The 22,120-nt window shown below is 45.5% G+C and overlaps 2 protein-coding genes across 2 annotated transcripts in view; both read right to left on the reverse strand.

The window, feature by feature from the left end:
- LOC126565727 (60S ribosomal protein L38) overlaps positions 1-22,120 on the reverse strand; it is a 205,588-nt gene that overhangs the window by 100,153 nt on the left and 83,315 nt on the right. The gene's annotated exons all lie outside the window — the stretch shown is intronic.
- Positions 1-22,120, reverse strand: part of LOC126564104 (probable serine/threonine-protein kinase DDB_G0282963) — a 160,469-nt gene that overhangs the window by 14,135 nt on the left and 124,214 nt on the right. The window contains exons 3-7 of the mRNA XM_050221037.1: positions 10,566-11,778; positions 7,293-7,520; positions 6,906-7,020; positions 6,716-6,823; positions 6,065-6,595 (exon numbers count right to left, since the gene is read on the reverse strand). Of these exons, the coding sequence (XP_050076994.1) occupies positions 6,065-6,595; positions 6,716-6,823; positions 6,906-7,020; positions 7,293-7,520; positions 10,566-11,778 (2,195 nt within the window). The remainder of the gene's footprint in view (positions 1-6,064; positions 6,596-6,715; positions 6,824-6,905; positions 7,021-7,292; positions 7,521-10,565; positions 11,779-22,120) is intronic.

Genomic DNA, 22,120 nt, shown 5'->3' on the forward strand with positions numbered 1-22,120 from the left:
GATGGATTTACGAAGAATATAATAGTGCGGTCCTATCCGCATCCTCCACAACTCCCCTCTACGGTCTCGCTAATTTCAACTAACTGTTGATCCCAATCAAGGTTCACGACTATTTTTGCCACCGATGTCGCCCGTTCAATATTCAAACCCACCGATAGCGGAGGGGGGCCAAATGCGAATTCGGCCATCCAGCTGAGCCATTGAAAGCGTCGCCCAGCAGAACAAAAGCAACAACAACAGAAGAAAGAAAAAAACAAGCAACGAAAAACAGACATCGTTCGCATATCAAACCAATCGAGCACGGGACCGACCACAACCCAAACGGGTTAACAATAAATAGCGAAAAAGGTTAGCATTTGCATAAAACTGTTTCTAAAATCCCGTGAAACAAAACAAAAATAACACGGTCAGCGTTCACGAAGATCCACAACATCTAAACACCCGTGGCAGGAAAGGCCATCGGCGGCCAACCCGGTGTTTTTATCTTTTGTGAATGAGTCCCCCGAACTGATCAGCAAGCTTAGCGTGTGGAAATAATGTGCGACGGCGAAACGCGCGGACCGGCGATCTTTTCGGCAGAAATCCAGTTTAACAGTGGAGTTCGACGCTTTGGAGGCCAGCTAAAGATAGTTACGCCGCCATTCCCGGTACTGTTTGGCCCGATTGGCCGCTCGATGATGCTTGATGAGCATTCGTGCCTAATTTGTCGCCGAGTCTCGACGGCAGGTTGTTGCCACGAGCGCTAATGTTCATCCCCGAGGTCGCCTTACGGGAACGACGTCCAGTTTTGATTCGCATCACATTTTTCGCGTCACACGGCTGAACTCTATCTTTGGCATCTCGCGGACCGCGCCTCGATATGGCCGCATAGAACAGGAATGCAACGAGACTAGTTCGAGCCTACATTGACGAGGTCTGTAGCGCAGTGCAGGGTGCAGTGTCAACGGTAAAACGGGATCATGCTCCGTGTATGGCGATGGCTTCCCCGCACGAAGCATACGATGAAGATCATGATGTTGATGTTGATGCTGATGATGATCATCTGAACAGGGCGACCAAAAAAAAAAAAAGAAACAAAACCGTCTCGGATACACACACACACACATACACACTTGTCTAACTAGAAGCCGAGGCACAGGTAAGGCAAACCGCGACAGAATGCCACGGTGTGTGGTGCAAAGTCGTTGAAAACCGGGCAAGGCTCTGAAAACGAGATCAAAGTTCTCGTTCCACCCAGGTTCACCCCAGGCCCCAGCAAATGCTCGGGTTGCACCAGTATCTATCCTTGAACTGCCGCTGCATCTACTTCCCATTCCTCCCTCCCGTTTTCCCCGCCCGTTACCGCCGCTTGTATCGAATGATCTAGCGGAGCTTTCAAAAGCGACGAACCCGGACGGAACTTGTTCTTCTTCTCGGTTTTTGCTTCTCTTTTCCTGCCCTAGCAGCAGCGCGACGCCGTAAGATGTTGGAGCAGGTTCAGCTCGACCCAGCTGCTGCTGCTGTTGTTGCTGCCAGGGGTTGCTCCCGATCAACGACGTGGCCATAGTTCGAGACGGGATCAATGACATCTATCGTGACATCGAGATCTGGTGGATCTTGTTCTTGCCCTTTTCCGTCCCCGTGCGCCAATAGGTGTCTTTTTATACAATTTTTTTTTTGTACCCCAACTCTATCCCTGCTCAGTGAAAGAAATGAGTTTTTTTTCTTCTTCCACGTTTCGTCTGCATTCGCACCCAGACACGCAAGCCCACACCACAGCCTCACCTTTAACTAAGCCGTTCAAAAACACATCGATCTAATTCTCTGCCCCGAATCGAATCATACGACGTTCGCCGGAATGTATCGCTTTCCGCTGTTTAACCTTTTAGCCTGAGATCCGCCTGAATTAAACCGTGCTCGGCAGAAGGGGTAACGACAAACGACACATTTGTCCGAATGCCCGGGAGAAAGTGTAGGGTCCAGACCAGCAGTAATGGCTTCGGTTATGGGGTAGTAAAGAGTGGAATATTCATTTTACAAGATAATGAGTTCATTTCTCACTTGTTTCGTAGGTTTTTGGTGGCAATGAGCGATAATTTCATTATGATAAGTTCACCTTAATTCCTGGGTCTTGGTACGAGCAAGTACGAAGACAATATCTGACAGTTTTCGAACAACTATGAGACATTTATTAATCATTTGAAAATTATTGCGACGAATGCTGTGAATACTGTCAAATTATACATGATTTTATCACCCATTAATATCAAATCTTGAGAAACATTGACAAGATATTATTGACAATCGTCGCTATATTTGTTCTATCACTTTCGAAAATATTTCAATCTCAATTTTAAAACTTTGTTCGATAAACATGGTGTAACACCCTCACACCACTGCATTGCTTTTAACACTGAACGTAAGTCAACCCTTCACCGCATAACGCTTGCCAGTCTGTTGCTAGGAACACATGTCACAAGAGCGCAAGGGATTTGTGTTCATGCTCACGCGATAATTACGATTGACAGTTTGCGCTAGCGCCCAGGCGTATACGCGCCAATTGCCCAGTTTGCGCCCTGGCCGCCATTGCACCCTAGCGTCCGGGGACGTTCGTGATCTACACCGCGGATGGCGGTGAATTGTCTCTCGGTGTTTCCTTCCGGTGCTCTCAACCATTGGGACGGTTCGTGCGATTCGCCTATCCAGGTGCCAGTTGTAAATCATGTGCAGGCGCTAATCTTCGCCGATTAATCTTCGCGCACCGGCACGGTGCCAACACAACGCCGAAGGGCCCGCGCGCGTACCGTTTCGAGCCCTGCTGACAGGATCCAATTTTCCGAGTTCCAAAGTGTCATTTGTTTACTACGACGCCATGGCCTTGCCATGTCGCCGTCGTCGTCGTCGTCGTCGTGCACATGCGGAGGAGGACAGCTTGCCCGGTAACGAAACAGAACTGGATCGAGCAAACGTGTGCACAACTTGAATAGAGTTCGCTGCAGCATACTCGAAATATGCTGCCGTGTTAGCTACCGGCAAAACTAGCGGACAACCTGTTGGAAAGGTGGCAACATTCTGGCTCGCTTTAGGACAGGCGATACGATAGGCGATGTACGCTGCCGCTCAGCTGATAGGTCCCTACAGCAGACCAACGGTGGAATGCGTTGCAGCGGGTTCCGATCTAGATGATATCATAATTTTTACCTTACTGGACCAACACACACTGGTTGGAAGCTGTTTGATACCGAATCGAGGAGCTGTTGCACTCGGTAGGAAATGGAAGCGGGAAAAACGTGCTGAAAAACGTGTACCGCTGCACAACCACCGCTGACCTGTACTGGATTCGTGCAGAGCAAGCGAGAGGTTGTGCGGTGAACAGAGTATATGGTCAAAGTAACGGCTTCCACTTCCCACGAGCAGGATGTTCGCGGTCAGATATAGACACGTTATTGCACCGGGGCTGCGAGTACTGGAATAAACCAATACAGCCATTGCTGACAGAGCTATTGTTGATTGATAAAATCCTTTACCATTGCTGCTATTCCGTGGGTTATGGGGTTAGAAAATCCTCTAATAAATTATAGCAGTTTTGCTGGAGCTCGAACATATTAAAGATTCAAAATATGGAGACATAAAATATGGATATGAAGTTTCCCATATTTGTTAAATTTACCATTATCCCGTTCCACATAATGAGACACATAAACCTACTAAAGTGTGCCGATTAGTCGATTAATTGAAATCCTCATAAACGGTGCGTCCCAAGTCGTTGATCTTTTCGATACAGCCCAGTATTGTACCCAGTAGAATGTGTGAAAGGTTTCATGGTGGTGTAGCGGTCCTTAACAGTACCGTTTGTACCCACCGGGGCACTTGCACCATAGTGTGTCACTAATAAGCCTCATAAAATTTAATATTCAAATTTCCGACCCCGGCTAAATGAATAATTAACACCGTCAAACCAGTCTCCCCGTGTATGATTGCATAGATACTGCCGACGATAACAAACTAAATCAAACACACGATCTGTGTCATTAAGGTGAATTATCACTTCATAATTTTATCCCCTAGTGCCGCCAGTTATTAATTATTTAAATTTTTCCGCAATCGCTTTGCACTCACAGTGCGTTGAGAGAACACGAAAACATGTACTGCAAATTTTAACAAATATTGTTTGACTACAATTTTGCCAATCAGATAATAAACAAATGAATGTGTTTTTTTAATGCAACTCCCTAGTAACACCTGCTGCAATCTAATAATAACTAATTAAACTACTGATTTCCTCTCTCTCTCTTACTACTTCTGATCTCCATAGACTCACCTCAATAGTGCAATGTGCATCGAGTTTAGTAAACTAAGCAACAGCTTAATACGTACGTTTGTACGAGACTAATAAACACAAACACGTTTAACTTCAGCAGCATGTAATTGCTTAAGCACCTGGGCCGTTGCAGTGGCCACTAGTCTCCTGCATGCTCATAACTCATATTGAAATCTACCGGGCCTTGGCAACCCAACCAAAAGCATTAAAATACAATTTAAATTGAGAGATTAAGTGAACAAGAGCGGGAGCAAAGTGGAAAAGTATATTTGTTTTCCTGCGCTGCACCACTTTGCTTCCGTGCGCTTGCCGCAACGACCCCAGCCGTATTGGTTTCATTCGCTTCAGCGAATGTTAATCTTACAAATCGATAATAAATGCGGTACGAATGAGAGTATAATGGTAATAATACTGTTACGATCGTAAAAAAAAGGGGTGAAACTCGTAGCCGAGGGATGCAATGACGATGGGATACGGGGAATGAATAACATTCCGCTCCTGTCGAATCAACCGACACTAAGCAGATGAAGTTATAAAGTGATGTTAGTGGTTGTTTCCCCGACTTACACCATCGGGAAAAGATGGAAAGCCAAAGAGAGAAATAGAGAGAGAGAGAGAGAGAGAAAGAGGAAGAAGTGGCAATCTTTATAATATTATGGGTTAAGATCGCTTGGGTGGACAATAGGTTAAAAATAAGACTTTGCCCGTTTAAAACTGGCTCTACCAAAATTGAATATTCTACAATATTCTATCCAATGTGCCCCCACGTATCATATACTGCAAAAAGCTAGAATTGTTATGGGTTTTGTTTTGTTTTTCTAGCACATCGTCTCAAGTGAAGTTTCGTTAGTGCAACACACGTTTCGTTTTGTGAAGACTAATGCTTACTTCTAAAACTGTTTCACACCACTTTCTCGATTGAATGCTGCAAGTGCAATTGAAAAACAAGTGTTGCAAAATCCGAGAGCATCTCCGATTTCGTATGGGAACGAATTAGAACGTGCTAAACATAAATACTAAACAAATGGGAAATACAAATCGTTTCATGCCTCTCTCGGGCAAACAAGCATTCGGATGGATCAATCGAGGGATTGGCCTACATCACGAACAATTTCTCAAGATTGCGCATTTGTGTCACGATAAATTTCATGTGGCAGTAGATCGTGCTTTTGTCGTATCGTCGCCAAGTGCTGTCGCTATACCGCCGATATTCGGCATTTTATGTACGGCTCCCGTAAGCTAATAAAAGACTTCAATCGTAGCATAAGAAAGGAAATCCTCGCTCCCTAGTGCTATAAGGGTTTGTTTCGTGCATATCTTTCTACTTGCTCGTTCCCACTAGCACCGCCTAACTAAAATATCGAGAAGAAGCTCAAGAACATGCATCGTACGTTTGCTGTAGCCGCGAGCAAAAGGTGTCAGAAAACGTCTTAAGCAGCTTTAAATGAGACCCATAAAAATGCCAAATAAACCTGTCGGCGCAAGTCATGCCGAGACAGGTGCGCATCTCGGGATAGGTTCGATGCAGCAAAACAGAATGCACTAGAGCGCGCTGCACCCGGGCACCCGCGGACGCCTTATACGGCCACGACACGAGACGACCGTCAAGTCCTAGGGCCGGGCTTCAATCGTGAGCTAATTGACTAACTAGTTTTATTGCTTCATCGCGAGCACCGTACGCTGGTATTGGTGAACCCGGTGAAGATCCCCGTTAGGTTCGAGCGATGCAACCGCGATCGAGGTTCGATGACACTTTTAGCTTACCTGTACATACTCGGCGCAGATATCAATACTGGCAACAAAGTCGCACACGTTGTCCACCGTCCAGGCACTGATTTCTTCTACGCGTGCGTGGCACTTCCGGATCGGCTTGAGATCGAGCGAATCTGCGGACGGTTGGCTGTTGGTGGAACTGGGCGCTGGTGATGTTTCCTGATGACGACTAGGGGTCGGCGAAAGCTTTATCCTCTTGCTGCCCGACGGTGTCGAGGCGCTTAGGTCGAGCGGGAAGGTGGAAACGAGGGCAGTTGATTCGGGCGCTCGCGAAGGAGACTTCAGTGGACCACTGGCGGCTGCTAGCGTCGGGGACTGGGAGGGAAAACTGGCCAAGTGGTGATGGTTCGGAAGTAATCGGGGCAGGTAACCCGTACCGAAGGGCGAAGGGAAATGATGACTTCCAAGTGTGGCTGTCGGTGGTGGAGAGTTACCACGCGACAGAGAAGATAATTTCTTGAGACCACCGCCCGTATCTGCTTTCAGAATGTTGTGTACTTCAGAGTCTTTTGCAGCTCGAGCCTAAAAAAGGGCGAGGTAAGTTAGAAAGAGATGTAAACATATTTGTCAGTTCAATCGAGCGGCTATATCAGCCAGCTAGAGAATCGAAACACATCTTGTAATAAATCACCAATAACTTACCAGCGTAACCAATGCCTGGGTGCTGCTCATATCAATCAGTGGTGGAAAGACGGCCGATTGGAATGGAAGACCCGAAAACAACGACGTCATAATACTTGGATTAGGTACCTGAGGGTGCAAAATCAACAGGCAAACAATTAGACACGGACAACAGAAGGAGGAAAACACATTCCACAAAACAGCTACTTACTTGAGTGGAGGTAAGAGGGCTGCCTTTCTTACTGTTCAATGATCGCTCCATGTACGATTTGGGTTGAATGAGGCGCATTTTTGGTTCAAGAAAAGAATTTTTCATACTCGATACACTGCATGCATGAAAGGGAGGAAAATGAAAACGAAGATTTAGTTAAACAAGAAAACCGATTGCATAAAGATTGCTTTTCAACGTGTTTCAGATACAATCGATTCTCTCATCAAACTATTGTATAAATCTTTCATATCTTTTTGATAAATACGTACGGACGGGCTGTTTATATCTTACTCAAACTGACGATCATGTAAAAGAAAGAAAACTCTGGGATCTTCTCAAAACTACCCCTACCGTTCTGCTTCAAACCTTATAAGAGGTAAAACTTACTCATTAGTGTTGTTATTGTTGTTGTACTTGGCGGCCAGGCTGCGCATGAAATCGGAATAATTTCGCGTCTGAAATTCAGTCCGTTCAATGGAATTCCCCGCACCGGACGAGGAGTTCGGGGACGGAAGCAATCCGCCGGTAGAAATACTGCTGGAGAACCCGGCATCACTTGTGTGCATCGTCTGTGGTGGCGTCCCAGAGAAGGACGATGGTGTCACACTTCGCGACCTTTGGCGTGGTGCATGGAAAGAAAACAAAACCGAAAGGAAACGGCACAATGAAGTTCAATGAGCAAGGGAGAAGAATGAATTGTTTGACTAATTACATCTGTAAGCCGCGGACTGCGTCCGATCATCCACCGGCAACCATCGTTAAACTTGAAACACAAGCAAAAATCGGAAACGGTAAACACATGGATCGGGCCTTAGGCTTGCAAATTGGTAGAACAGACCAAAGCATGCAAAGGGGACATACACGAGATGATGGAAATTAATTTTGCCCCCCCCCCCTACCCCCCTTGGCGTAATAAACGGAGCCCTCACCTTATGCAGCTGCACCTTAGGCGAAAGCCTTTTCTTCTGTCAACTCACTTACCAAAGTTACCAAAAAAAAAAAAGAAGCTTTTCTTCAGCAACGATCGACGGAAGAAGAAACCATAATTCTCGACCATGTTCTTGCCTGCATAGCCCCAATACCATATTTGTCAAGGAGCGCTTCCTCACCGAACCCCGAAAGCAAACAGCTTAATGAAATTAACGATCAACCACTCAAGTTCAATAACCGAGACTGATGAGCGAATGTGACACCGTGCGATACGATTCGACGAGAAGCACCGTCATCGTGCTTCACCACCAGGTCTGATAGGCTTTTAATTACGTGTCAACCTCTGGTTCTGGTTCGTTACGGTTCGTGTGACAACGTCCCGTGGCGGGTGGTTTCGAAGACTTTCGTACCGCAACAAAAATGGTGCTAAATTTCACACCTCACCTACTCTAAATTATATGTACCAGGGACAGTATAGTACGAAATTATTCCACGCTAGATGTAATATTAAAAGTTCATTTCATAGGAAATCTAAATGATCGATTGAAAGCTGTTTTACTTTTCCATTTTTCGTGATAAAAGATTGGATTTTGATTTCTCTTCTTGACCGTCTGCACGCTATATGATCTGACCCAATGCACTTCAACTACTATGTAACTACTACAACAAACAAAACGCTGTGTACTAGAAGGCTACATAGCAGCATCTTTTAGAGCCACACACTCATAAAATGTCACTGCCATAAAACGAATGATCGAATCATAAAGCCCCTCTCTAGTACCGTGGAGTTCCTCAACGATGGTGACCAGCGTCCTAGCGGCGGCGAGATGTTTCGCGCTATAAAACGTGATTATATAGCTGCTGTTGATGTTTATGACAAATTCACTAATCCTCCCGGCGGCCTAATGCCTATTAACATAGCGACCGTGCCGTGCTTCGTTCACCTTCTTTAGACGATGAACCTCATTTCGTGCCACAAATAAGAGACAAACCTTTTGGCCAATTAGAACTGAAGAAAAACAGATCCAGCTCTAACGGTTCAGCATGGATCAATCATCGTGACTATTTCGTAAATTACGCCGTGGTCCCTACTTAATGTCGCCATTGCGCCAGTGCCCAACGCGGATGTTGTACCCCACTCCCGGTTCCCCGGATGTTCAATTCACGCCTCAATGGGCACGGAGACTAATTATTTTACCCATTTCTTTTTCTGACGAACGCCTTCTGGTATGCGCCTTTCTCTGCGCGGTGTAAACTGGTCATGCAAACTGACCGTGAATAACAATTACACCTGTCCACTATTTTCGGGCATTTTCATGCGGTTTATGATCCAAATAAGGTTAGCACGGCTTATCGATACGATTTAACGTCAAAGATACGCTATATTGTGTTGGCTAGAGCTGTCAGCTAGGAAAGAAAATTAGGGATTTATCGAGTATTACTTTGAATGATCAATTCAAAGTTAAAATTGTTTCGATTCAAAATTGGTCCCTTGTCGTTCTGCTAAATAATTGCTGGTATTTTTAAGTTAATGCTTCCATTATAAAATATTACGTTGTCTAATCTTCTCAAACACCTCAAAGCATTTAAATTGCATATAAATTATTCCTGTCCTTTGCTAGCACTTGCAACAGAGTAATGATGAACATCTACTTAACAAACTGCTAGCAGCTGGCACTGGATCTGCTACCTCAAGAAGTAACTCCTCTGACCAGATCAAATCGGTGCACAGATAAAACAACCTTGGAATTTTCTTGATGAATTTCCTTCTCGCGTGCCACTACCAAACATCGCACATAGTGAATATACAGTAACTGTTGAGGGAAAGGTAAAAGTAATCAAACATGACCATCGCTCGCGATGACTTCGCCGCCCGTCAGTAGCTACTCGGACGCACAGCCTGCGTTCGAGCGTTCTGTGCGCTCTCCATTCCACCGGAAAGGTCGTTTCACGCATGTCCGTGTCAAACTTGTAAATCAAATTAGTCATAAATTTAACAGTCGCCAACCACCGACCGTACCCACTGTCCGTCCCGCTGTCTTCGTCCGGCATCCAGGAGGCGGACACGATCACCGGACCACACGTTTTGCTGACAAATGATGTTACTGTCGTCGCAAGATCGGTCCAGCCACTGGCTGGCGCACGCTTGCGGAACCGAAAGACGACAGTAGCATACGGAGGGTAGCGTAACTCAGTTAACAGAAAGCTCCATTGAGTTGCTTCCGAACGACATAAGCTCCGGTTGCTGGAAAAAGCATAAACTCGAATGCACAGGGCAGTGCAGGTTCGAGCGCACTTCGTATGGATCCCAACGACCTACCAGTCGAGGAAAGTTGATGCCAGACGTGGACAGCCACAAGACAGGCACATTTATAGCCGGTTGGCATGAGGAGAGAATAAATCTGTAGCAAGACATGCGCCGGCTTATACCACCTTCCTTTCGCACCTCGCACAAGTCATTGGTCGTTAGCATGTGCGACGGATGTTGGGTTGAACAGAACAAGCATTAGTCCACGCGAAAATAGGAACATTGGTAGGCTATCGAACACTATCATCTTCATCTTTATATGCCTCTTGTCAGTTGACTGTTGCAAAATTATTCTTTTCAATATGTCATACAAATATTTAGAAAAACTAAAGACGTAAAGGGGAAAACTACTACAAGACATATTAGACAATCAAACAATCAAACGATTGTAAGAACTTATATTAGCCAATGAAGAGACTTACCTCGAAGCCATCGATTGTGCATCGTTGTTTGGAGGACTGAACCGCTCGCTCTTGATGCTGCTGCTGTTGCTATTATTCGCAAGTCCGATAGCGCCACTGCTGATGTTGTTGTTATTAGTATTACTATTGTTATTGTTGTTATTACCACTGTTACCATTTTTGTTGGTACTAATTTGGTTACTACTGCTGTTATTGCCACCATGAAGCGACAGTGTGCCATTTTCTTCACTGTTATTGCTAACGTTGCTACCTTTATTGCTACCGTTGCTACTACTAATAATGCTTGCCGCTATTGCACTGAGATGGGCACTGGAGCTAACGCCGTTGAGACTACCGATGGAGCCACCACCAACACCACCGGCCGTACCGTTCTTAATCAGGTTCAGCTGAGACTCGCCGGAATCACCGGATGCACCATTGCGATACTTCTCGTAGAACGCACTGGCAGATGTGGAGCTTCCGACCGCACTGGCTCCACCACTGCTTCCGGTGGGAGAGTTCAAGTACTTCTTCCGATCGTAAATTCGCTCGCTCAGCATCTTGTCCAATGTTTGCAATTTTGTTTGCCGCTGTTGCTGATACTCCTGAAGGAGCTTAGTATTGATAACGCTAAAACGATTGTTCTGCACGCTCTGTTTCTTCTTCGTCTGTATCACGCTATCAATCTCCTCGTCACTGGCCGCTTCGTTCTGTGCGTCGTCGGAACTGCGATCGTGTTGATTATTGCTCAACAACACTGCACCATTGCTTCCTTCAAGCGATCGACCATTGTACAGCACCTCTGCCACCCGACGATTTGCCGAAAGCCCTAAAAGTCCACCGGGAGAGCTGCCGGGTACGGCTGCAACGGAGCCAGCTTCGAGGGCAGCCGCAATAGCGCTACTTGCCAGTCCAGCCACCGGTGATTGGTTAAACAGCGACGTACGTGTGATTGATTTTCGCTTTACCCTCCGCCTTTCCAGCCGGGACAAGGGAGATGTGCGCGAGTGAGGTGAAGACGCCGGTGACGATGACACTGACGCTGATGAAGCTGATGACGACCGAGATTGATTTGATGACGCTTGGCGGTGCTCCTGTTGGTTTCGTGCGTTCTGCCGTTGATGGTCTTCTTGCTGCCCCAGTAGCACTATCGGGGAAGGCGAAACAGCCGATGCTGCTGCTGCTGCCGCCGCCACCAGCCGTTGTGGTAAATCTTCATTAACTGTTGTTTCTCCTGCAATGCCAACCGAGCGACCCACAGACGTTTCGACCCAGAGAATGGTGCGACGCGAAACAGCAGCAGGACGGATAGGGCATGAAGGGAACAAAAAGAAATAGAGAAAATACCAAATTAGATCGATTTATGTTTGCAGCTAGCTTTGCTGCACTTTTCACAGCACGTTGCAGATGCACCCCGTACTAGTGACGATCAAACGCCACGAACATCTTCGATTGTCGATAGCTTTGTGTAGCTCTGATCGTCCCATAATCACCGACGGCGATCGTTTACCCACCCCCTCCCCCACCCAACGTTTTCCCTTCCTGCTTACTTTCCATCACACCAACGACAGTGCCTTTTCTGCCGTATGGTTTGAAAAGAGATTTTTCCCACCATTGCAAAACAAGACGATTAAACAATTTGGTCAGCAAACAAACGATCGTAAAAGACGGAAACAAAACGGCGTTCCAATAGTGTTGCGGCACCATTTTGCCATGGATCACTTAGAAATGGATTGAGAAAATAAGGCGACAAAATAAGTATGCATGATTGGTAAAGAGCACTCACGTATAGCATTGAAAAAGAAGATGCAGTTTGTACCAACCCATCTGTCGATAGGAAACCCCGTTACACGTGTGATCTTTGATTGAACGAAATGCAGTTAAACCGCAGAACACGCAAAACGCAACGGTACACACTTTGCGTTTTTTTTCCGATCGATTGTTGAAATTTATGAGGCTTCTGTTGAGTCTCAATTCTTAGGGGCGGTTTTGTACACGTAAGAAATTGTTTTACCCACTGTCAATATCCACGTTTCCTTGACTGAAGACTATTATAGTTTACTGTACCGGTATGACAGGCTATGTCACCAATATCTAGTGGAGGAATTGGTCACAATAATAGTTGTTGGGGCCCTGTGATGTTTGCAAACAATTTCGCTGGTATTCATTCGGCAGGAAAGCCGTTCCGTACACCCGAAATCTCTTCTCCTGCAAAGATCTTAAAACAAGACGTAACATTTTGGAAATATTTTTATAAAATCCTATTAATTCCTTCACTAAACTCCATCATATAACATTGTAACATTATGAAGAAGCAAAAATAAATCTCGAAACATTGTGGATGCTTATATTCTGCAGACGATTGATTATTATATTTCACATCGTAACGAAGATCACAAGATAAACATGCTTGTTTTCTTTGCATTTCAAATCATTCTTTTTAACGGCAACAATCAGCAATATCGTTGCACGAAGTTAAGCAACACAACGACACGTATTAATCTGACCGTCGTCTATTCGAATCATGTAATCCGCTGAACTTAGCCCAAGAATAATCTTTCGGACTACAATGTGTCTACCGTAGCATCTACGTCTACGGAACTATCAGGAGCTAGGCAAAGCAGCAAAAAGCATGAGTTGACACCCAGCCCAGGGTCAACAGTGGTAGGTGAGTGAGCGCACCGGATATTGCAATACGAAGCAACGAAGCAGGCAGCAGTGCTACCACATTCCCTAGATCGGACAGGTCCGCAGAGGACGGAGACTTTCCGATTCGCGGCTACGAACGACACCCTCGATTCCACCCCCACCGAGCTTCGCAGCTTCGTTTGCATATTATTATGCATCCGACACGTTGGCAATCCTGTAGGATGCGGAACTGGAACTCGCAGTGGTATGTTTACGGGCATACAACTTTATTTCGTTAGTTGCTCCAAGCACCGAAAACCCACCCGCCCCACAAGTTCGCAGCCTGGGCCAGGAAAAGGCTAAGCGACTTAAAGTTCAGCGCAATGCAGATTAAATTTCTCGATAATGCTAATTTTGTTTAATACAATCTTCGTTTACAGTCCGGGGCACTGCGTCGGTACACGGTACTCCAACGGCAGTGTAGTGGTGAGTTGTGTTGTGTTTGTTGCAAGCCCTCGATAGTATCTGGTGTGGTGTGGAGACCTCCGTTTTGCTGCAAACCGAATACGCGAGCGAATACTTCACCAACATGGGCATTCGGGTATGTTGTGGCGTGCAAAAAAGACACGGAAGATGGTGTCGCTTACACTACGCTCTGTCTGTGCAATGGACTCGTGTGTGCAAGTGCAACATTTGCATCTTTGGGTAGTCCACCACCCGCACATTCGCATGCACTGTAGCGAAAGCTCACACTATGCACTATGGTTAACCATTGTGGATTCAGTCCGTCATAAAACATTCTTCAGCTTTCGCTATTTAATGCCTTCACAATGACACCGTTAACAATTGCAATTAAGCAATGTTTCTTTTTTTTTCGATTTTCAAACGTTTAAGTGTCGTTCAAACTTCCAAAGTATGCTTCAATGCTTCAGCCAGGGCCTGTTTTGCATCGACGACTACAAGCCCTCGAAAACCCACAGTTCTTCATCGCGAGGTATAGCAGCTGGCGGAAATACGTCCATCAGCGAACCAAACCCACAATGGGGCACTAGCGGCTGCTGGCTTAATCAAATCGAGATCAACAAAATCCGTAAATTGTCATTAAATGCCTTGGTACTGTCATAGTGTTACGTGTTACGCTGGTCCGTACCGTTGATTTTACGGTGCTAGACGTGCCCCAACCGAGCCAATTTACCGCCGCTAGATAGTCATCGTAGGTTTTGTGGTAGAAAGTTTTCTCTAATAACGTTCCTCGCTGTCTATGCACGATTGACTTTTCCGAAAGGAAAAAGGCCTCGGTTTGCTTTCCAGCGAATGTTCGATGTTTGCCGAACCCGGGCACTACCGGGGCGAAGATCCAATTATTCGCCTCTGGCTCATTTCAGCGACGACTTGATCCGGTCCAAATTACAACGATCTAGACCGTAGCCATCAAGAACGGTTTACACAGTCCCTCAACCCTAGCAGCCGGAAGTATGCCTCACGCTGACGCACACGTCCCCTCGCCCCACGCTTCCTGTGCTCGGCTAAACTGCGCCATTGCCAGGACCCATTGGTACAAAATTTCACGTGCAATTCATGCAGACACCCTAACACCTGTACTACACCCAAACGATCGCCAAACATCGTCTCGACTATTCACGATGCTGCCGGTGCTCGGATCTTACTAGATCACTTCATTATGGTTGGTGCTCGAACGGTGGCTGCGATGTGTGGCAAATGGATTGGATCTTTATCGAAAAATTAAAAGGTGTGAGAAAGTAATTTCCTGATCGCCAATCGACTACACCAAAGGAACGAGGGTTGAGAAGATCAACAAAAACGTAGCAAGAAAAAAAACAACCGTAAATCACAATTTTTCGCTACCTCACCTTCGCCTTTCCTGCATGCCCGGCACCAAATGCGCAATGCACCCTTGTACGGCTCGGACACTCAACCCGCAGCCGGATTCGACGGAAGCATAGCTCAATTTCATTTGATAATCATAAGCATAATGGAGCTCCGTTTCAGTTTTTCTCGTCGTTTTCTTCGCCCGCGCCAGCTTACACCAGGTTGTCTTGGCTTGGTGCTTATGGTCACTCTCCAATTTTCCCGAATGGCCCACATGAAACCACGTCTTCCAACCTGTTCCGGTAGAAGCTCCGGTACTACATTGTTTACATTGCGCGTTCGTTCCGGAGATCTGCGATTCAACAGCGTTGTTCAACCGCGGACAATCGGCCAGCAGCGGACGAGTTGCAAGTCATTCCCATAAACACGTCGGGCATCAACATTATTACTGGCACGTCATTGTGATCACTCCATAAAGTGGCTCTCGGGACAGAGAGAAGGGGGCCTATAGGCTCCGGTATCATCGATTACCGCCAAGTGGGACGAACCGACAGGAGCCCAAATATTTCATCTACTTTAAAACCGCATGAAATTTGAAGGCACGATCGCGCTCGGAAGGGTTCGCTCGGCTGAATGATGCTTCTGGTTCTGCTGCCAGCAAACACCGGGGGAAAATATGTTCGGAATGTGTGGAAACATGCTCGACGCCACCACTACAGTAATTGAAAAGTAATCGAACCTACTTTTGGCGTCCGGAGTTTCCAATTTGAAGAGAGGTTACTTGATAGCCTATCCATTGCATCTAATCGATTACACCTAACATTCCAGACATTTTTCTTTGCCCCATCTGTGATCTACCGTACACGGTACACATATGGATTTACACCGCGAGTGGTGAAAAAGATTGAATGACTCCTAAGTGTGGTACAAACATTATTTTCATCAATTCAAAATCTAAAAAGTCGGTTCTCGCGAAGAACTTTCCGCTTGTTAGCGATACTTCTGTGTGAAAATATGTGCACCGACTTGTAGAGCTGTTCTCGACACGCCATTTTGGACACGAATTAGCATTTCAAAAAGCAGAACTCATTCGTTGTCACATTTAGCTGTCGATACAACAATGGTAGGTAATTGAACTATAAATCAAAAACTGCCAAGGTTATCAACAAACTTGCTATAGGGATAGAAAATAAATCAATTACACGAACACATTACCACTACGTCTTTACGCCTGTGATATGTGTGCCATAAGAATTTCATTAAATCCTCATTCTAAAGCATGAGCTTCTGAACTCTTGCATGTGAGCTCTGTAACGTGTGTCTCATTTTAACACACGACCGTCTCAGGAAAGGTATGGGCGATCAACATCATCCCAAGAAACGATTGGAAAGCTCAAACCCCAAACAGAACAAAGAGAATTTTATCATTCCGTGCACGTTGCAGGTCGTTAGCTGGTTCGAAATTGACATGAGCCATGACCAGAGCTGTGGCTGTGTGAGAAAATGTGAGTCATTGGAGCAACAGCTTAGTGTGTGTGTGTGTGTCAGCGAATATTTTTGCTGCGAGCCATAATGCAATATGGGTACCCGGTGATGTGATTGGTTTTGTTTGACGCTTTTATGTCTCGTGATGCCGCCATATTGTACAAAGCGACATTTAAAAATAAAATTGAACCTGCGCCATATTCTATTAATAACCCATTTTGTTTACCTCTATTCTGATGACACCGTTCTCACAGTACAAAAGCTTTCTCATATTTAACCGCTCATTACATGATCATCCACAGTACGGACAAGATATTAGCGTAGATATCTTCTTTCACACCAGTCCGAATTGACGATCCCGTGTCAACCACGGTCAACCAATCGCCGAAATCAAACGGATACATTCAAGTGAAGGTCTTTCTTTTTTTATCCGTCTACTTCGCGTATCGGGCTGCTTCGACGACAGCACCCACACACGTAGCACCCGACGCGGAGTTGAAACGATCGACCCTTACTGCATCATGCGTAGCACATCAACAACGTCGTCCTGCTGTCATTTGGCATACGCAGCGCATCCTCTGTCGTATCGCGCACTGCTTGCTTGCGCATAGCGTCACGTACACGCCTGAATGACCGATCAATTTTGGAATAAATTACCACCAACGGAACCCACCTTCAAATGGTGCCTCCATCGAAACGACGAAATTGACTCCTCACACACTAACCGGGAAAGAGCGGGCGGGAGTAGCACTTCCCCTCCCGTCTGTTCACCCTTACTGGTGGCATAGAAAGAAACCAAAGCGAGACGCATTTGCGCCACGATCGATTGCCCGATCGTTTTATCAAAAAAAAAAAACACTCCACACCTTCCACGAGCACGGAACCACGTCGTGCAGACCTCCGGGATGACACGATGACTTTATAAATCTGCGGGAGACCGTCAGCCCAGGCTCGCGCGTGATCTGCGAAGCACCTTGCGAGCATTCGCTGGTGACAACATGGTAAGATTATCCTGCCAAATATTCACCGTCCCAGCAAGGCAACAAAATACGTTGGATGCAATATAAATGTTCGAAACGCTGTCTTCCAGACGCAGACGCAGCAGCATGGTAATTTTGCTGTTTGGGTAGGAATTTGATTAATTGGTGACGTTTCGATAGTGGTTGACTGGTGGATCATTTACCTCCGTCACCTGACGCATTTCAAAGGACAAGGATGGAAAAAAAATTCTACTGGCAGAATTAATGAAGAAGAAGAAAAACTGCCATTGGATTAGCATAGCAGAATAAATATATCATTTTTATACCTGATCTACACACACTTTTACACACATTGAGAAATATGTATAATGATTAGTTGAATAAAAACCATACCACACATCCAGTTCCTAAAGCATATACTGGGAAGATTGCGTTGCCCATGCCAAGCAATGCAGTTTTTTGTACTGCGACAGATACGATTATTACCTGCAATGTACAGTAACTGTACAGTAGTAGTGGAATTGATCGTGTGATCGAAGCAAACAATTTGCCATCATTGAACACGGGTAAAGCCTTCCAGTGGCTAGCGACAATGCGACACCACAAAGGCAATTTTCCCGCGACAAACGACCTTCCCATTTCTCCTTCACCGGAACCAATCAATGCCCCAAAGGCGATTTATCCGTCAAGCGAACCCCACGAACAAAACGTTCGTTCATCGTCGACCATCAGTCGTCGTCGTCGTCGTCGTCGTCGTGGCTGAACGTAAGAAAAATGCCACCATGCACTTTTCTCACTGCAACCGCTTGAAGCCCTTTTACTCTAACGGTTCCGTAAATACCAATAGATGATGCATCGAATACCTCCACCAGTCTCTCCTTCAATCGCTCCTACTACAGTCGCGTACGTTTCCATTCTTCCGGTATCGATCACCACCTCGCGCTACCGTCTTTCTATCGCTGCAAGGCCGGTCATGTTTGGTTCGATGGCGGTGTGCATGTGCAGCGACTGCGCTGGTGTTTGTAAGCTTACTCCATGCCAACATCTTTCCCTCCCATTCTTTACCCTACTCACCCACGTGCACACACACACACACATGCCCGTACGTACACATATTCTACACAGCATCACATCGCCGTCCTGACGAGAGACACCAAAAGGTCAATAATTCCACCTTTCCCTACCGTATTTATCGTTAATTGCATTTCGCTGAATCAGCAATTAATCAAAATTATTTCAATTCAATTCCACGAGCCTACTGCTGCCACCGATCGCCGCCAACATTGCTGCACAGTATGGTTACATTCTCTCCTCGCCTTTCATCGAAACGATGCCGCGACGCCCAGCGAAGAGTTCCGCGCACTTCCACCGCAAATTCTGTCCAGCCGCGACTTCGTCAATCGTTGATCTTCGCCCCCCCCGAGCAACATTATGGCCCCCCTTACCACCACAACCCACCACTTCCCCCATATTGTTTTTTATTGACGCTTGAGCCTTGGTTGAAAATCTGCACACAGCAGCAAAAATCGACCTCTTCCATCCGTAGCTCAGGACGTTCTGCACATGCAGCACCAAAGTGCAACGCTTCTCGTTATGGTGGGGATGTTGGATTGAAACACGATCATCTGGACTCACCGGTCGCCGGGAGTGTGAGCGCGCGCACGCGGCACATTAAATAATAAATTACACCCTCCAGCATTCGAATCGTTACCCCTGCACGCGCTCCCGCCACTCGTTCGACCAAACTCCTGCCGGCTCCTGAGCAGACCGACGAATGCTGACACGGAGCGAAGCATCGGAAAATCTTTGCCGACTTGGTGGAAAAGCTATTGCTCTGCTCGTTGCGCTTTTGCGCAAAGCCAGGTTGCGATCGGACGAAAATGATACAGTTTGCCTCCAGGGATCTGTACCAAAACGGTTAGTTGTTGCTTCTGCACTAGCCACGGTTCTTGCGGCTGGCATCAAATGCGCAAATGTAGGCGGGCTACTGTGATATGGACAATGCCGCTGTTGTTGTACGACCAAGGTGATCAATGCTGCTTTCTTGTGCACGTCGGAACATGCACACCGGCACCAATTCTCCCGAGTCTTCTTGTTTCGCTTTCGTCCGTCCGGTCCTTGGTGACTTGCAATTCGCCTGCCAAGGTTTAGGTGTTCCCATTGACTACAACGGAATATTTATTCTAATCAATTGCTTTAAAGGTTATGAAACTTAAAGCATATTTTTTTAACGTTTTAACGTATCCTAGTCAATTCTTCAATAATGTGTTTCGGCTCCACATGAATTATAGTTAATAAAATTCATCCAAATTTTTTAATTTAAGAAAAAGTGCACTAACTGAAACACTAACTACTCCAACAATAGTTTTACAAACCCTAGCACGGATAGTAAAACAAGAAAGATAGCCTAGACAAGCTACTCAATCTCTTCCACCAGGATAAACGATTACGTTTGCATCATAAATATGAATCATCATATTCATGTATCAATAGATCATAAACAGTTACGATCAGCGCAATATTGCAATTCAGCTGACGATCGCCGTCATCCTCTCCATCCGGCCCCACACAACCTTTTGATGGCAATCAATGAGTGTGCAGGTTTTCTTTCGCCCGCTAAGGAAAACCAAAAAAAGTAGAGAAAACCGAAGAATCGGAAGAGCCCATGGAAGAAATGCACGGTTCGATTCCTTCCTTGCCTTCTTCCACAACTTCCATGCAGCGTTCGTGCTCGGCAAACGATAAAAGGTAAGCGCATAATAACATATTTATCATTATCATGATCATCATGATCATCCGAACGATGATCCACCTTGCAGAAAGGGCGCGTTTTGCTCGGTAGGTTCAACGTGTAGTTTGCCACACTAGCCAGAGTCAACATCAAACTTATTGTACGTTTTTAGGTGCATTACACGGCCAAGGCATTAGATTGATCGTTTAACGCCGTATTCGAGGGTATTCAGTTTAATCCTAGCAAGTATTGCAGGTTACCTTTCAATGATAAAGTCTCCACAACATATGTGAGTCAGTTTATGCATCCGAATTCTTCCAATACTTCTCTGAAAGTAACCTCCACACAGCTTCTCACCTTGCGTGGCAAGAACTTTCATCGACTTTAAACGATTCATGGTTATTCACACAAATGTTTGAGAGCAATTATGAAATTTCCCTAAACACCTTGTTTTCCAGGAGAGAGAGAGAATGAAGCGAATCAAAAAAAAAAAAAAAAAAAGCTCCAAAAGATATGCATTTTGCTGTATGGGAGAGGCGCAATCCGTAATCATGCTTTCAAACACTTTACATTTAATGAGGTTTTTGCTTGCTTATTTGCTCATTATCTTTCGAGAGGTCAGAATATCTCTTTTCTCCGGAAGCTTCCAACGGTACGATATGTCGATGCAAACCACCGAGGTTCGAAATTTACAAGGCTAAACACCTGTTAAACTCGTATCACCTGTTCCTTCGATGGATTTCTTTCTGTGTTAACCGTAACACTCGGTTATGCATAACTGTTTACTATTCATACTGTGCAATTAACTTCACCCAAAACTGCCCTTATTGTTATTGTACTGCTACGAATGAAGCGTTTCAGTACGAAACATTATTATTTATAAAAGGTTTTCAGGTTCAACCGAGCATACCTGCGTTAAGAAAAAAGACAAGGCGTTTTTGTTAATTTTGTTTGTACATTACAAAGTTATTACATGAGGTGATGACAATACGGCGGTAAGTATAGGTAGAAAGAACACTAAAATATAAATTAAAAAAAATTAATTAAAGGTTCACAAGTTTAAGTAAGACTTAATATCAAAAAAGGAATTGAAATACTTTATAAACCTGTGTGAAACGATAACAATTTATAAACTACTTGACTCTCTTTTCATGTAACTTCCTTATTAGGCTTGTTCCGTACGGACTAGTCTCAACAAACTAATTACACTCATTCTACAATACCCATGGAAAACAAATATACGCTCGTTTTCCATTGGAACGGCTACACCAATTTCCCTTCCATAAACATCCGCAGCGGAGCTCTGACTGATCTCAGAACACGAAAAAAAAAATCATATTTCGGTATACAAAAGCCATTTCCGCACATTGACCCGCAGACAGCATGGGCTTTTCACACCGAACCCGGTAAGCCCATCATCGTGTTATATTTACCTTACATTTTTACACAGTTGAAATTTCCTGATCCGAACTTTACCGTACCAGACCGAAACCCTCGCCGATGCGTACTATCCCGCTTCCAACGTGTCTAACTCCGTGGATAAAATGCTGCAAGCGTCTGATACAGTTCACATTGAAATCGGAACAACCATTATCGACCCAAACAGGCTGCCAGCCAGTGCAGATGACGGCAAATGTTTTAATCAATTTTTCAATTAATTTCCTTCCGTGCCCAAGCCCAACACCGGCTGGCTAGTTTGGTTGATCCGACACAGAAAGCAGTGCTGCTCTGTACTGCCCAAAACCCCCCGGGAATCGAACGGAAAAACCCTTTACATGAGTGTGAGCACCAACGCCACTCAATATCCGTAATAGCTGCCAATGGGAAGTTAGCTGCTTCTGCCCTTCCCGGCCGCTGGGAACCGATTCCAGCGCAATTTTGGCCATTTGAAAGCATCCACATGCAGCGTGCGCTCAACAGCG

This window comes from Anopheles maculipalpis, chromosome 3RL (assembly GCF_943734695.1).
Source record: "Anopheles maculipalpis chromosome 3RL, idAnoMacuDA_375_x, whole genome shotgun sequence".
NCBI classification, from domain to species: domain Eukaryota; kingdom Metazoa; phylum Arthropoda; class Insecta; order Diptera; family Culicidae; genus Anopheles; species Anopheles maculipalpis.